Source organism: Malus domestica, chromosome 01, assembly GCF_042453785.1.
Source record: "Malus domestica chromosome 01, GDT2T_hap1".
NCBI classification, from domain to species: Eukaryota; Viridiplantae; Streptophyta; class Magnoliopsida; order Rosales; family Rosaceae; genus Malus; species Malus domestica.
This window is the reverse complement of record NC_091661.1, coordinates 9337605-9355015: the sequence shown is the minus strand read 5'-3', so window position 1 is coordinate 9355015 and position 17411 is coordinate 9337605. Positions and strand designations below refer to the sequence as shown.

General features: G+C 39.7%; 1 protein-coding gene across 1 annotated transcript; it reads left to right on the top strand.

Moving 5' to 3' along the window:
- Positions 1-10124: 10124 nt before the first annotated feature.
- Positions 10125-15000, top strand: LOC103437612 (uncharacterized). Its single transcript, XM_070822778.1, has 5 exons — positions 10125-10605; positions 11382-12824; positions 13688-13885; positions 13965-14116; positions 14232-15000. The coding sequence occupies exons 2-5, from the start codon at positions 11408-11410 to the stop codon at positions 14709-14711; spliced, it is 2247 nt and encodes a 748-aa protein (XP_070678879.1). The 5' UTR covers positions 10125-10605; positions 11382-11407; the 3' UTR covers positions 14712-15000.
- Positions 15001-17411: the final 2411 nt, after the last annotated feature.

Below are 17411 nucleotides of genomic sequence, written 5' to 3'. Positions count from 1 at the left end.
TATAATTTTTTTTAAAAAAAAAACATCATTACCCAAGAACTCCAAATATCACCACCAGTAGCAACTCCCTCCCCAAAGTAATCCTACAACTATAACTACCCCGACACCCCCAAATCCAAGGCACCACCACACCCCAACACCATGCGCCCCTCCTCATGTGAAGCTTCATCACATCTTCCACAACGTGCACTTTATTGTGAGTCTCGAAGCTTTGCTCTATCATGTTCGAGTTCCCCCTCCTCCTAATAAATTTTCGAACTTCCTTCCCTAGGAAAGCTTGTGGAGGTGGGGTTTATGATATTTATTTCCTTTTTCATATTTATGATATTTTAGGTTTTATTTGTTAAGATATCTAATAATTATGTGGCAAAAACATGATTGGTTAGTCTTAAGTCTTTGAAGGTCATTTTATATTAGGTTAAATTTGTCAATAAAATTATCATTTCAAACTGGGTGAGGAAATAAGACACCAGGGTAGGCTTAACAACACTATTAAAATATGATTGCTTTTGGTTTTAATTGGTGTGCCCAAGGGGGGCACCCTCTGATTTTATCCTCGGCCTAATTCCACTTTCCCTCTCTTCTCTCTAAGTTCTTGGTTATCTCTCTCTCATTTTAACTCTCTCTCAAAATAGCTCACTCTTCCCTCAACCCTCTCACAGCTCACTCTCATCCTTTCATCTCCCAAGTTTCACACACACGGCACCACACCTGCACACACCAACCTTCTCTCACTCGGACCTCATCACCTCCCTCGTTTTTCTTCTCCCTCTACAAACTAGGGTTGTAGCACCATGGAAACCAGTGCTAAAACTTGGTGAAATCTAACGAGCATCAACCTCCGATTGGGTTAGCCTCGGAGTCCCTTTCTCTACCTTAATGGTTGTTTGCCTTAATTTATAAAGTATGTATACCCATTGTAGGAGAAGGTTTAGCTTGAAAACAACTCGGAGGGATTTTCCCCATATTCCGGCATGGAATCCCGTGACTTCCAGGTCATTTTTCGGTCAGCTCCGACCATGGCTGGACCAAATTTTGGTATAGTTCAATTCCTCTCCTCCGTAGCTTTAAATCTATGTATCGCATTTCTTGTGTTGGTCGAATTTTGGGGTTGATCGGAGCTGGGAATGCTCTGGAGTTCTTCTTTGTTGAAAACGACCAACCCAGCTTGAAATGGGTTAATTCGACCCGATATTAATAAACCAGTTTCGAACCCAGCCCAAAACCCAGCTCCAGGCCCAACCCAACTTAGCTAACCCGACCTAAACCCACTGAACCCAAGGTTTTCGACTCATTGAACCCAACCCAAGCTTTGGCCCAACCCGTTGACTGGTCCGACCTAACCCAGATGGAATATTTTGTTAGGGAATATTCTTTGGAACATTATTTGTGTTGAGTTTTACGAAATTTGCCCAGGACCCCTCTGAGGGTAATTCGACGTCCTGAATCTATTTTTGACATTCATTTTCTAAAATTCAATCGTTATGATAAAGTTTTATTAATTGGGCCCTTTATATGCTTAGGTGAATTTATTGCGGCGTTTCCGTCTTCGCTAGTTTGCACGGCTCTTCGACGGCAGAGTATCTGTGAGTGGACCCCTTCTAAAATGCATGATTTTACTATTAGAAATGCATACATGAAAAGCATGAGTTAAGGGCTGCATTTTATGAAACGTTTATGAGTAAATTGGTTTAACGCTTTATGAATTATCATGCTTTATCAACTTTATTTATGGTATAAATGATTGATGACTATATACCTACTTATGAACGTGGTGTTACGATATGATGTTTGAGCCATTGAGCTCCGATGAGATATGTTTTGGAAAGATTATATTCAATGATTTTTGTGCTTATCTAGTGGTCACTATGTGCCTACAGGCGGAAGATACATTTATATGGCTTTGGCCGGAAGATACTTATATATGGCTTCGGCTAGGTGTTTGTAGATAGCTTCGGCCGGAATGTATTTATTTATGGTTTCGGCCGGGGGTTGGTAGATGGCTTCGACCGGAAGATATTTATAAATGGATTCGATTGGGTGATGTAGGGCATTCGGGAGATTTTGATACCACTTTGAAGCACACTATATATAATATATGTTTTATGAAGTTTTATGGCATGCTAGGGTTTTCGGAAAACCTATTACTTATTATGTAATACTAGTTTTCATAAACTTTGGGGGTTAGTACGTTGATGAATAACTGTTTTAGTACTACTTATATATCAACTTAGTCCACTCATATTTTGTTTTGCGCCCCCTCAGGACTTAGAATCAAGGTGTATAATCCCAGCATCAAGGCACTCCCACTTCGATATTTTCGAGTCTTCTTGGTGTAGGACCCATCCCTTTGTTCATTTAATTTAATATTATTCCTTTTTAGTGTCTCGAATTAGTTGTATACTTTGAACACGATCCACAATTGCATATTCATTATAATTAAATTTATAAGTTTTATTTATGTCGGTTATTTGTTTTTAGTTCTCATTCATCCTCATATGGCTTCGTCACCTTCAAGTGTCGGCCAACACGTGCCTACCCTAGTGTTTTGGTGAATATCAAGGTCGGGCATGTCATCGGCGCCCTGCAAGGCAATTGTTGACATACCTAAAGCTATTTGGCTATATGGCAACCTTCAAGCCTTTCTAGGGGATGTTACCAGCCTCTTCCTTATACTTCTTCTTGCGGCTGGAGCTAGGGTCACCTTCCTGGCCAGCGTGCTCCATAATTGAAGGAAACATGGGATAGATATTAGGATGAGGAGGCAATAGTCGCCTTTTCTCCCCTGCAACTATGACAACAGCACATCTGATGGCCTCAGGTTCAGCATTCTTGAAGGCAGCAATCTTGAGGACCTCTTCCTTAGACTTAAGCCTAGGGATTGGCTTCACCCTGTGCTTATAAGCCCCTTGTGAAACAGAATTTCTTCTACAGGAACTAACATGGTTGTTTTCCCTTTCCTAGTGCCAATCTCCCCTTTCTTGCTCACCTTCTCCACTGAACAAGGAAAATCAAAGTAAGGAATACAACTTTGTTTGAAGAAATACAACTTTATTAAATAAAAAAAAGGGCAAACGTAGGATATGACTTCTTCACTCGTCTCTGGCACTCAGACAATAAGGGCTAGAAACCATACTTTTGAAACAAAGGTCATATCTTGCCCAAGTATCTATCCTATTTTGGCACCCTCAACACTTTCTCTACATCAGCAAGCTCTTGTGCAGACAATTTGATAGCCTTCTTCGACACTACATAAGGCAATGTTAGAAGCAAGTCAAGATCACAACACATAACAAAGTATGCAAACAATGGATGTATTACAACCTACTGTCTGGAAGTGGGTAGAAATGTGTCGCTCAGGTGTGGTACTTCTATCATGCTCCTAACCCTTGTAAAGGAAGCACCCAGTTTTTCCAAGTAGAATATGATTATCTCTTACTAAAGACTATACACTTTTTCTCACTCCAACGCACACACTCAACATAGCCCGTGGACGACTTGGTCGGATGCATCTTCTAACAATACCGCCATTGAGGGAACAAAGGTTTACCTAGACCATACTCTATCCAGATGATGGAAGTCCCAATCAAAGTCTCACATAGACCAGGATTGAGTTACCCAGATGCGTACCCCATGAAGGCAATCATCTTTTGCAACAATGGATGCAATGGCAACTTTACCCTCCACTTCTCTAATATTTGGGTATAAAACATGACATGACCCTTACACAGATCAATATGCAATTCTTCGTCATTCACCAAGCTCATCCCTATGTTGTTAGGTATACAACAAGACTCCCTTAAAGCCTCAAGCTGATGTCTACTATCTAGCAAGTTCTTATCTAAGTGGTCGTCTGTAAACTCAGAGCGAAAAATGGGTATAGCATTGAGGGAACCCTCCTCAACTACCGACACGTGGGAAGTAGATGCATTAATATCTAAGGCTTTGTCCCTAGACCTATGCTTCTTACCCACCTCTTCATCAGATGAAAGGCACGCTTGGTGATCATAAGAGTCACCCAAGACTTCCTCTTCATAAGACTCTAAGGAAAACCTTGACAGCTCGAACCTAGAGCCAAAGCTAGAGAAGCCCTCATCACTAGAACCTTCAGACCCTGACATCTACAACAAACAGAAACACACACCTTTATTACTACATGGAGGATTGAAGATTAAAATGCTCCTAAGTCATGATGGAAATTCAACTAGTTCATCATGTTCTTAGCCAAATGCATAGAAACTCAAACAATTCAACAAGAATGGATGCATTTCATCTAAAGAAAGGGCTACTAACTGGAGAATGGTGTCAAGCACCGCCGAAACCCCTCTCAACCAGAGAGCACTCTATCTTAAAAAATCACTACACAAGGAGCAAAAGGCAATGTAAGAAGTGGAAACTCATCCTTCTTATATAGTCCAACATGGGCAAAGAAATTCAAACTCAACCCATGAGAAAGCCCCACATGTCAAGCCTTGGGACTTCCACACAAGCTAGAAAAATTCAAAATTCAAAAATCCTAAATTAATTAATTATTAACTACCAATTAATTAACTAATTAGGATTTTTTTATAATTATTAATCAATTAATCAATTGTTAATTACTAATTAATTGCTTAATAATCATTAATTAATTTTAAGCATAAGGAGGTCAACAAAAACTTCAATACATAGGAGATAACTACAACGTGTAGATTGCCTTCGACACTCTTGCTTAAGAGTGTGGAAGCAAAATCAATTTATGAGGTCCTATAAAGAGCTTCCCACACCCAAGGGAGAGAGTTTTCCACACCCTTGAAGGGAGAGAGCTTCCCACACCCAAGGGAGAGAGCTTCCTCCCTTCCCTTCCTCCCTTCCCACACCCTTGAAGGAAGAAAGCTTCCCACACCCAAGGGAGAGAGCTTCCCACATCCTTGAAAGGAGGAAGCTTCACACTTTGCCTAACTGCAAAAAATTCAAAAAGCCTTCCACACTCTTGCTTAAGAGTGTGGAAGCAAAATCTATAACATATTTTGATGGATTTTCATAGACTTTAAATCACTTAAAAAATATTTTTCAGATATATTTTTTTTCAAATACTAATAATAAAAAGCATTATATTTTTCTCAAATCCTTTTTCACCACCGGCAGAAACCAATTTATGCTAGCAATGTGTGAGAAATATAATTTTTATTTTTCTCAAATATTGTTTTTTAATTTTTTTATGGGAAGGAGTTATCTATTTTTAACTGGGTTGGCAGTCATCCGAAAAAAGAGGTTGGCAGTTAAGGGGAGAGAGAGAGAGAGAGAAAAAGAGAGAGAGAGAGAGAGAGAGAGAGAGTTTAAATCGTAGTGATAGATTGACATGGTGTGAGGTTTAGAAAAAAACAATAAAAACTTATTTGTGCGAAATTACTTTAATGCCCACATTTTTTTTCTTGTGTAATATTTTTTGGGGTGTGATATCCACACATCTCTTTTTACTTCTCACACACTCTTTTAATTTTTGGCCGTTGGATCGGATGAAGTGAAGAAGATCAATGGACAGAAATTAAAAAGGGTGTGTGAAAAGTAAAAAAAATGTGTGGATAGCACACCCCTATTTTTTTTTCTTTTCAGTTATGTATTAAAGGTTATATTTGTAATTTCATTAGTTTTTTTGTTGACAAATGGAGTTCCATTAATATGTAGTTTAGATATCTCTCTGTTCCAGCAACAGTTTGGCAGCTCTTGCTCTTTATCTTCCTTGTCATCTGAATCTTCCCTCCTTTAAACCCACATCCACCTGCGACCAACCACTCCAAACTCAGTCAATCATAAAATTATACTTGGTCAGCCCACAAAATTAAAAAAAAAAAATGAAGCGAACCCAGTCAAATCTTTTGTATGAATCAAATGTGCAAATTATAGGAGGCCATAATTATGTATTTTTTAATATACAGGTTCCTTGCTTCCAATTTTTTTTTGGAAATTCTACAACTTTTATTGGATTGAAATTGTACAGGGATAGAATTCAATTGGGATTGTACCATTGTTAGAGTTGCACTGGGTGGGTCGAGGGGATGGATGAGGGGGTGGTGAACCCTAAAGATCATCAATCAAACAAAATAAAAGCGACCCATTATTCTTACCACTCAACAACGACGACGACAATCAGAATCGTCCATTAAGATTAAACACAAATTCAAAATTTAAAGATCACACCAATATCATCCAATTGCAGAACAAAAACAAAAAACGTACAAATGATTAGATCCCAATTCTCCAAATTAACCAAAGAATCTCAAAATTAACAAACCAATAGAAGAACACAGATCGAAATGGTATTTATAGGCAATCAAGAACAATCCAAAGACAAAAGATGTTGACAGGTTCTACTCTAAAGAAAAGGAAGGTATAGATAAAGACGAAGAGGTTGGCACGTTCTCTTCCGTTTGAGCTTAAGGGGCTAAAAAGGAATAAGGGGGAGGGTTGGATTCTTGATGGCATTTGGTATTTATACCACTCACCTTCAAATCCATCAAAATCCATCACTCAGTAAAATCCTAGTAAATCTTTGGCATTTTTACTATAACTAGTTTTGGTTGTATTCTTTAAAATTCTAATTGATTAGCATTGGATTTGGATGTATTCTTTAAAATCTTTTTAAATTCTTATTTGAATACACCATGACTTCAAAACCTATTAAAATCCTCTTTTTAAATCCTAACTGTCTACACCCTACTTTTAAAATATATTAAAATCCTATCAAATCTTAATTTGACTACACCCTAAGATTAAACACAAATTCAAAAATTAACAATCACACTTAAATCATCCAATTGCATAACAAAAACAAGAAACTCAGGAATGATTTGATCTCAATTTTCCAAATTAACCAAAGAATCTCAAAATTAACAAACTGATTCAACACAAGAACACAAATCGAAATGGTCTTTACAGGCAACAAAGAACAATGTAAAGACAAAGAGGTTCACATGTTATACTATGAAGATAAGGAAGGTATAGATGAAGACTAAGTGGTTGGCAGATTCTCTTCTGATTGAGCTTATGGGGCGTGAAAATAAATCAAAGGGGGTAGGGTTTGATTCTTCATTTTGTATCAAAATCCCTCACTCATTAAAATCCTAGCAAATCTTTGGCATTCTCATTACACCTAGATTTGGTTGTAGTCTTTAAACTTCTAATTTACTACCTCTAGATTTGAATGTATTCTTTAAAATCCTCTTAAGTCCTAATTTGACTACACCATGATTTCAAAACCTTTTAAAAATTCTCTTTTTATTTTTGCTGTTTTTTTCTTTTCTCACCCACATATAACCATAATTTTACTCATCCACCTTCTTTTTCCCATTTCCTACTTTTCCCCTTTTTATTTTAATTTTTATTCAATTAAAGCTCTATTTTAATTCCAATTTCTTTTTTAAATTGCCATATATTTAAACACACACATTGTGTGTGGTTGTTATCCAGCATAGATAAACACACACAGAGGCCTCGTTTGGTGGGTCATATAAGAGATCAGATATGACTAATAATACGGACCCGGTTGTTTGGTGTCCTCCTGTATTAAATAGTCGCCAGACTAATTTAGTCAGTCTGCCTATTTAGTAGGGTATACACCAACATAATAAACCCTTCCAAAAGAATAGGATTATTAGTCCGGTTCCCTTCCTCTCTCTCACGCACTTCGTTCTCCACAACACCTCCTTTCACCGTCGTCCCTTTTGCCGTCGTCGTTCTTGCCGGCACCGTCAATGCTTATGGCCGCTGCGTCTTCCTCTGCTACAAGAGCCTCAAGGCATAGCCGTCGCACATCGAAGGCTCTGAGCCCGTGGGTGTTAATTGCAGAGCTTCGAAGTTGGAAATCAGTCAGGGAAGAAAAACAAGGGAGAGAGAGGGAGAGAGTTTGGGGGTTGCGGCGGGGCCAGAGATCTCGTCATTGATTTGACTATGGAGGCTCTGACGATGACACTGTTGGGGGATTTTAAGAGCGCACCACTAATGGGATTGGGGTTTGACGGTGAGGAAAGCGGTTCAAATCAGACTGTAAAAGTCATGAAGCCAGTGGCTAGTTTCAATTGATGATAAAAATTTTGAAGAATGGAGGTTGCAGGCAAAGAAGATGAAGTTTCAGAATTATTAGAATGAATTTTATAAAACAAATATAATGAATTAATCTTCAACAAAAAGAAGAAGAAATTGAGTGGATGGTGGTTTTAATTTTTTAACTTTTAAATTTTATTTATTTAATCTTATTAAACATTTGACAGTGTTAAATTGGAAGTTAAATTAAAAGACATAATTAGAAGACATAATTGGAAGTTAAATAAAACATTTTTTTTTAATTTGATACATTTGGTTGTCGTGAATGTGTAATTTTTTTTTTTTCCATTAATCATCAATTTTTATCTTAAAAGTATTAATACTTTGAATTCCTCTTATCCGGTATAATACCAAACACAGTATAAATATCCGGTATAATACCAAACACAGTATAAATAATACGATGTGTGTTTAAACACACACATGCCTCTTTTGGTAGCTCGGACTGTACTGACTATTTCTGCCGGATAAGATAAATAGCCACCGGATAGTACTGACTAAATTAGTTGGGTGTTTGGTGCATTATAAGACTAATGACCGTATTATTTATACTGTGTTTGGTACTAAACCAAATAAGAAAAGGGAAGGAAAAAAATTGACAAATCTTTATTTCTTTGTTTGTTGAGATCCAAAATGGAGGGCCGAAGAGTCTGCGTTTGGGGAAGTAGAGAGAGATGCAGCGGTGAAGAGAGATGCAATGGCGGAGAAGAGGGAGAGAGATCCTGCAGTAGCCAGAAGATGCAGGGAGAGAACCACATAGTCTACATTGGAGGAAGTAAAGAGAGATGCAGTGGCGAAGAAGAGGGAAGGAGATCATACGGTAGCTAGAAGAAGATGCAGTGAGAGAAGAGTCTTGTTATGGGTGGTTAGATGGAACCTGCTGATGGTGGTGGTTTATAGTGACCGGCGGAGGACTTGGGTTTTGGGATTTGTTGGATTCTTTGGTTTCTTGGAAGCTGCTTGGAATTTTGGAGAGTTTTGATTGGGAAAATGGAGAGAGTGTGGTTGGTTTTTGTAAGCAGAGAGAATGGCTGGGAAGAAGAATAGAGGGAGGGGAAGAACGGAGGGAGGGAAAGAGTGCCGACTAAATTGTCCTGTGCTTTTGGAGAGTATAAGGAAGCGAGCATTCACTGGATAAAATAGGTGGGCCGGATTATTTAATCCGGTGACTATTTAATACAAACGGACATCAAACACCGTACTCCGTATTATTAGCACTATCCAGTGCTTTATACGATATGCCAAATGAGGCCACATAGTGCTAGTATTGTACAAAACCAAGCCTTCAGACTGATGAAATTATACAATGAAAACCAAGTATTTCTTACATGGTACCGTGAGCTTTAGGGCTTTTCCATCCTGGGAACCAAAACGAAACCCTAGACGTCACACCTTTCACCTTCATAATCCATGGCAATCAGCGACGAGCAGTTCTCAGATACATTCGAGGCATCCAAGCCTCAAACATACAAGAATGATGATCCAAGTGATCATCTCTACCTTCTCCACTCAAGACAAAGATACCCAGTCGTCATTCAAGACAAAGATAACTGTAAAACAAAACCGAAATGGTTGCTAATAGTTGTGCGCTCTATCATTGCATGTTTTTTCTTCTTTAACAAATGATATTATCTATACTAAGGAGGAATGGTGACTCTATCATATAATACCAATGTATGCTGAGTATAACTTATTTGTATTCATAAGTGTGTCAATAAGTTTAATCGTCCGCCCTAAATTGGTTAGTCCCCACCAAAATGTCTCTCCATCTTCTCTTGACGGAAAAGGATCTTCGCAGAATCCTTTTTATAGGGATTCTAGGAATTCTGTGATCATGACCGTTCATCGAAACTAACCGCACGATTTATGATGAACGGTCACGATCACGTGATCTCTAGGATTCTTAGAAAAAAGATCGGGCGAGGCCTTTTACTCTCTTGACGGGCCTAATGGGCCTGAGCCTCATAACCTATCCAATCAGATCCCCGAGCTTAGACACGTGGGAAGGGTATTTCCGGGAAACCAATAACAAAACATATCGTATTTTTAGAAGAAACCCACTTCCGTCTCGTCGTCTCAAACAGAAAGAAGGAAGAAAACTAGACAAGCAAAATAGATAGGGAGGAACCCTAAAAATCCCAATTCTGAGAAAACGCTCAAATTCCCCAAATCAAAAGAGAAATTAACGAAAAAAGACTTTTGCTTGTTTTTACATACTCTCTCTCTCTCTCTCTCTCTCTCTCTCTCTCTCTCTCTCTTTTTCTTTTTCGGTTTTTTGTTTTGGTTGTTTTGAGGAAACAACGACACCGACCCCAGCGCTGGGTCTCTTTCTTCCAATTGGGAGAAGCTCTATTCAGATTTAGCTTTGTCATCTGTTTTCTGGGTTTGCTTCTTCATAGATGCTGATGCTTTCTCTAATGGTGGTTTTTGTGTTGTCAAATTAGGGTTTTCAATTGTCCACTCCCCTTTTTTTGTGGGCCTTTTGATCCTTTCGTGGCAGCAGCCGGTCAAGCATTCAGTCCTGTAAGTCTCCTCACTTACTTTACCTTTCGTTCCCCTGCAATGCGTTTAGGCAACTAGGGTTTTGGTTTCGTGCTTTTATGGTTTCTCTATTTTATTAGACAATAATTGTGTTATCTTCAGCAGCAAAGGTACGACCTTTTGTTTCGTTCGATTTGATGATTTGCACGAAATTTTCAGATGATTGCCGAAATTGCATTATTAATTTTTACTACGTTATCCTTCGTTCTTTGTGTATATTTTTATGGAAGCATTTCTGCATATTCTGGGACTATTGTTATTTTTATGTTTTTGCCCAACCCGAAGTTTATTCGACTGAGGTAGTTTACTATCATTTTTACTATACAGGTCAAAGTCAGTTTCATTTACTTCGTATTATTTGATTGGAATAAGTCACATATATTATCTTTTGTCATTCTTTTTTATAAAATTATCAAATGTTTTTATTTTTATTTTTTATTTTATGGAGAATTTTCATTTTTTTTTCTTTTCTTAATGGCTCAATTGTAAAAGAATATGCATAGTTATTAAACAGGAAACAACATATGGTAGGCACAGTTTCTGAGATGTACAGGACGTGTCTTGTTATTTATGTTAGCTTTGTTAAATAGAAGCAGTGTTTGACTGACCTTTGAAACAGGGATTACTTCCATATTGGCATTTGGTAGCTGCATTGTTTATGTATTACCATGGTCCTTTTATTTGTTGTTGTGTGCTTCACTTTTGTTGCTGATTTTGGTAGCGTTATTGATTTTTTAAATGTATTTTTCTTAAATCAGGGTTCAATTGCGTTTTTAGTAGGAAGATGTCATATCAATATCCGATTCTTGGCGACCGACCAATCAACCTTTTGAAGGTTACAGAATTAAAAGAGGAGCTTAAGAAGCGAAGTTTGACAACCAAGGGTTTGAAGGATGATTTGGTAAAACGGTTGGATGAAGCAATACGAATTGAAAGGGAAAATGCTTCGACCCAGGATAATGGACTTTATGGTGATAAAGTTGTAGAGCCAATTGCAGTTCTTGCTAAAACACCTAGAAGCACTGGTTCTGGTGGACGTAAAAGGACTGGAAAAGTTGATTTGCCGGTTCAGGTTGATGTTAATGCCAGTGCTACAGACTTGGATCTAGGGGGTATTCAAGAAGGTTATGTTCTGGTTGATAAAGATGCTGGTGCCATAGCTGAAGAGGAGCTGGTTGTTCAATCAACTATTGTGGAAACCAGTGTTAGGGTCACTGAGACTCAGGTGTCTGAGGCAGCATTTGTTGGTGATAATTCACAGAACACTGAAGCTAATAAGGGAATTGGGAATTCACAGCCCCTATTTGACAATGAGGTTCCAAAGTCCCTAGTAGAGAATGAGGATCCAAAGCCCGTAGTGGAGAATGAGGATCCAAAGCCCATAGTAGAGAATGAGGATCCAAAGCCTCAGGTGGTGCATGAGGATCCAGAACCGTATTGTAAGAATGAGGATCCAAGGCCTGACCTGGAGAATGAGGATCCAGAGCCCCAGCTGGAGAATGAGAATCCAAAGCCCCAGCTGGAGAATGTTGATCCTAAGGCCCAGCTGGAGGATGGGGATTCAAAGCCCCATCTGGAGAAAGAGAGTTTAGAGCCTACAGACAAGGATGTCATGGTCAACTCTTCAGCTCCAAACTACCAGGTATCTGAGGTCAGCCATTTAGGGTATGAAGTAAAATATGATTCTATTTCTACTGATTCTGTGTCAATTAATGAAAAGATTGAACTAAAGGATAATATAATTGCTGATCATGTCAAATTAGAATTAGATATTAACCCGGAGATGGTGGACCCATCATCCAGCACTGTTGTCCCAGTCAGTGGTGATTCACATCCACTGGATGTTGAAGAGCCACACCAGGACAAAGCTTCTGTTGGAGAGAAAGTTGACAACAATGATACAAATGCAGACATAAGCAAGAAAAATGATAGTGCTGATGTGGGGTACTCAGAAAAATTAAATTTAGAGAGAAGTTCTGGAGATGATTCTATGGAAGAAGATGTGCTGGACAGTAAACAAATTGATTCAAAGTATAATTCTGACGATGTGGGAGAGATGTGTGAGAAAAATGATGTACCCATTGTAAAGGAGGAAAGTCATGTTGATATTGTGGGAGATGATATTTCCCTGGACAAAATGGATGAAAATATTGAGATCAAGAATCATACTGCCCCACCTGCTGAGAAAAGAAAGCTTAATGGTGAGCATTCTAGCTGGAGTTTCTTGATTATTTATATTTTTCCACCCAACTGTCACATCACTAAGTTACTATGAGAACTCCTGCTTGAGTTGGATTGCGTGAAGTTTCTGCATTTCATTTGGGCAACATATGTAATTGCCATCAGCTTCTGATTATTTCCTTTTCTTTTTTTTTTTATTCTACCGATGGAGTATGTACGATATTACGTTGCATGCTTGCAATAATTGCATGTGTATAATTAACTGATGAATTGTATCACTTATTTCAGAGAACAAATTAAACTTCAAGATGAGGGATTGATGAAACCCAGTGATGACGTTTAATGAATTTGTCTAGCTATTTTTGAATTTAATAACTAGGGTATTGGATTACATATTTTTAAAAAGAACAAAAATGTAGGATGTTGGAATATATCACCTAGAAAGATGGGGGTGTACATCAATGTTTTATAGGAACTTGAATTACTGTTTCGAAAGTGTGTTGGGGAATAAGTAAGAGGCATTCTTAGTATATAAGAGGAATGTACCAGTTTGTGTATAGCAACTAATCTTGAGGACTATAATCAGTTTCTAAAATTACATTGATTTTCCTTTAGAAATCAAGGTTTGATGGTCAGTATTTTAATTATTCAGTAAGAGGACTATAGCCACTTTCTATTTACATCCAGAGTTTTTATTTTTGCTTTCTGTTTTGTGCATATTCTTGCCTTTGCTTGCTGTATCCTCGTTGACATAAATCTTGTAGTAGTTCCAAATGATATTTTGCTGGGTTCTGCACTTCAGTTTTTTTTTTTCTTTCCTTTCCATTCCCTTTAAATAATCAAGTATTGTTGTGGCCCTTTCATTGGATAAATTGCCTTGCAGATCAAGCAGCAGTTGGAAGCAATGAGCCTATAAAAAGGCGCAGGTGGAACTCTGAAAGCCTTAAAGTTCCAGAGCTGCAAAGTCCTATTCAAAAGCTGACGGTCACACCCAAGGAAACGTTCCAGACCACCAGTTTAAAGCGTAACTTTTCGAGATCAAACTCTACTATGAGTGAGGAAGCTCCCAAAGAACGTGTTGGTGAGTCATTGGTCTTTTGTTAATATGGAAATGTGTATCAACACATGTTTTGACTTTGTATATCATTTATTTGTTGTAGTTCCACCATCACAGAAGGCTCCAACTAATTCCCTTAGAATTGATCATTTTCTGCGACCTTTCACCCTGAAAGCTGTGCAAGAACTTCTAGGAAAAACCGGGTCTGTTACTGATTTCTGGATGGACCACATCAAAACTCATTGCTATGTTACTGTAAGCACCCACTGGATTTGCTCGTTTGGAACTATGCTTTTACCGTCTGTTTCTGCTTAATCTCTAAATTAAATGAAACTCATCCCTTACTGTGGATATTACTGTGCTGATGCAGTATTCATCAGTGGAAGAAGCCTTGGAGACACGAAATGCTGTGTATAACCTACAGTGGCCTCCCAATGGTGGGCGCCTCTTAGCGGTTGAGTTTGTTGATCCTCAGGAAGTGCAAACACGGCTTCAGGCTTCTCAGACTCCTGCTGCACCTGTCGGTGGTGGTCCTGTTCCTGTTGCCCCGACCACCTCGCAGCTGCAGCCTTCTCCCCGTCAACCTAGGCAGCAGCAGCAGCAGCTGCAGCTTCCACCACCTCCTTCTGTCCCTCCTCCACCACCCTTGCCTACAGCTCCCCCAGCAAGAGAGCGGCTTCCTCTGCCTCCTCCACCACCTCTACTGGAGAAGCTTGATCTTCCAATTGTCACCTTGGATGATCTCTTCCGGAAAACCAAGTCAACTCCCCGAATCTATTACTTGCCTTTGTCAGAAGAACAAGTGGCTGAAAAACTTGCAGCACAACAGGGAAGAAACACCAGGCAGTAGGAGCGTGCCAAAATCCAACCATGGGTGGTGTTCAGATTCTCTTTGGGGTCAGTTGGTCAGCATGTTAGATGTAGGGAAGGGTCATTGTAATCGCATCGTAAAGGATTTTGGTTTTTTTTATTAAGTCTGCTTTATTATGTTGAGGGCCTGAGACTTAGTTTCTATGTTTATTAGTAGAAACTTTCCAAACTGGAGCCTTTTTTATTGTGTTTATGGATCCATTTGTATCTTGGCGTTCCCAAACTTCACTTTAGTTAAATTAATGGAGTCTATATTTTATTGGATGAAATATTTCTCTTTCACACAGTTAATCAGGATTGTACATTTGTATCTTGTTTTAGGTGGTTTCTAACATTTTACTGCCTGGAAGGATTCAAAAAGCTTTCGCCGAACCTCGGACATCGGCCTCCAGTCCATTCGTCAGGTAAATGACCTACTAGTACTAACTTGATAATGTGATTGCGATCGTTGGACGTTGTATTAATGGGGTTTATCTGACGGGGTGTTCCGATCCCGGCCGCTACGAGATCTTCAATTTGGCAACCAAGCGGGAGCGGTGTTGGGAGCGGCTGGAATCTCCTCCGTTCGCGGGAATTCGGCTTGGAAAAGGCTCAGAGGGGCTCAAATCGGCTAAAACTTCAACTAAAACAAGAATAAAAAGATAACTAGAATCGCTCAAAGGTTGGGATTAGAATTTCAATCTCTGGAAAACGGGACTTTTTCTATTCATAAACTCGTCTTTATTTTTTTTGTGAATAACAAGGGATGTTTGTAAAGCCTTGAACCTAATGAACGTAGGAAAGTTAACAGAAAAGTAAATCTAATCCTAATAAACTGGAAAGAATCTTAAACCTTATAAAGGTAGGAAATCTAAACTCGTGGTCTCCGCCAGGGAGACCCACTCTCTCCCTATTTCTCATAATTATTCTAGTGTTATCGAAGCTCTTCCAGCAGGCTATTGAGATGGGTTTTCTTGAGGGAATCCGAATTAGTGCTCACGGACCTACACTATCCCACCTCCTCTTTGCGGATGATACTTTGATCTTCTTATCAGCCACAAAGGAAAATTGTGAGAACACGGACTGCCTCCTGAAGGCTTATTGTCTTGCTTCGGGGCAGGAGGTAACGTATGCAGAAGTCGGTGGTGTATTTTAGTGCGAATACACCCAGAGAAGTCCAGGAGGAATTGTGTACAATCTTGAATATGTCAAGGTTGGATGACCCTAGGACTTACCTTGGTATTCCGATGGTGTGGGGCAAGGCCAAGTCGGCTACTCTGTCCTACATTAAGGATAAAGTGTTATCCAAGATCCAGGGCTGGAAGAACAAATTTTTATCGCAGGCAAGGAGGGAAGTACTGATTAAGGCTGTTGTTCAAGCCGTGCCCACTTACCCAATGAATGTATTCTGCCTCCTTGCTCGGCTTTGCAACGATATTGATGGGGCTATTGCGAAGTTTTGGTGGGCTAACTCGAGTAAGGCTCCTTGAATTCATTGGGTCAATTGGATGGATATGGGCTTGCCAAAGTGTGATGGCGGTATGGGATTTCAGAACTTTGGAGACTTCAATCTCGCCCTTTTGGCCAAGCAGTGCTGGCGGCTCATCCAGGAGCCTAAGTCCTTATAGGTTCGGGTCCTCAAGGACCGATACTTTCCCCACTCCTCGTTCCTCAAGGCGAAGTGCGGAGGTCGTTCCTCCTAGATTTGGTTGAGCCTTTTGGACGGGAGGGGCTTTATTCTCAGGGGTGCTCATTGGTAGGTCCTTGATGGAAGAATGATATGCCTGTGGAAGGATGTTTGGGTCCCGAATTTATTGGCTAGCAATCCTATTCCTATCGGCAAAGGCTCTGTGGACTCTATCATTAATCGGGATGTCGGGCTCTAGGACTTGACTTCAATCTCCAATGTTATTTTTGCGGTGGATTGTTCGGCGATTGTTGGTTCCCACCTTGGTGATTTTGCAAGGCCGAACCGCCTTATTTGGCGGGCGGAAAGGAATGGATTTTATTTCGTTAAATCGGGAAATTATTAGGTCTGGGGACAACATTCGCAACATGCTGCCAACATTGGGACGAATCTGCGAGTCAGGAAGTTGATTTAGGGAGTTGTGGCACCTCCTAAGGTAAGGAATTTTCTGTGGGAAGGGGCTCGTGGAGCTATTGCAACTTCTCGAAATCTCTTTTGTCATCGTTGTTTGAAATCTCTTTTGTCATCGTTGTGCGTCCTCTCCCTCTTGTCCAATTTGCCACGAGCATGAAGAGTCAGTTGAGCACCTTCTCCTCATTTGCCTTTGGGTTGAGTCTGTATAGTTTGTGGGTCCCTTAGGTATTCGGGGTGAACCGTGACTCCATATCCACTTTTGTTGACTGGATTTGCCGGATTGGGAGTGCTGACTTCAGAAGTAAGCAGGAAAGGTCAAGGGCTTTTTCCCTTGTTGCGTTATCTTGCTGGCACATTTGGAAATCAAGGTGGAAGGTCGTCTTTGACCATTGCTTGTTATCGCCTACCATCACCATAGTTGTTATAAAAAATGAGTTTGATTGTTTCTCCGTGGTGACGAACTGCACCTTTTTGCCCCCTCCCCCGCGTGCACCAATGCTAAATCGATGCCCTCCTTGGTCTCCTCCTCTTAGTGGTGTGGTTAAGGTGAATGTGGATGCTAGTTGGATGATGGGTGAGGATCGGGGCTTTGTGGGCGTA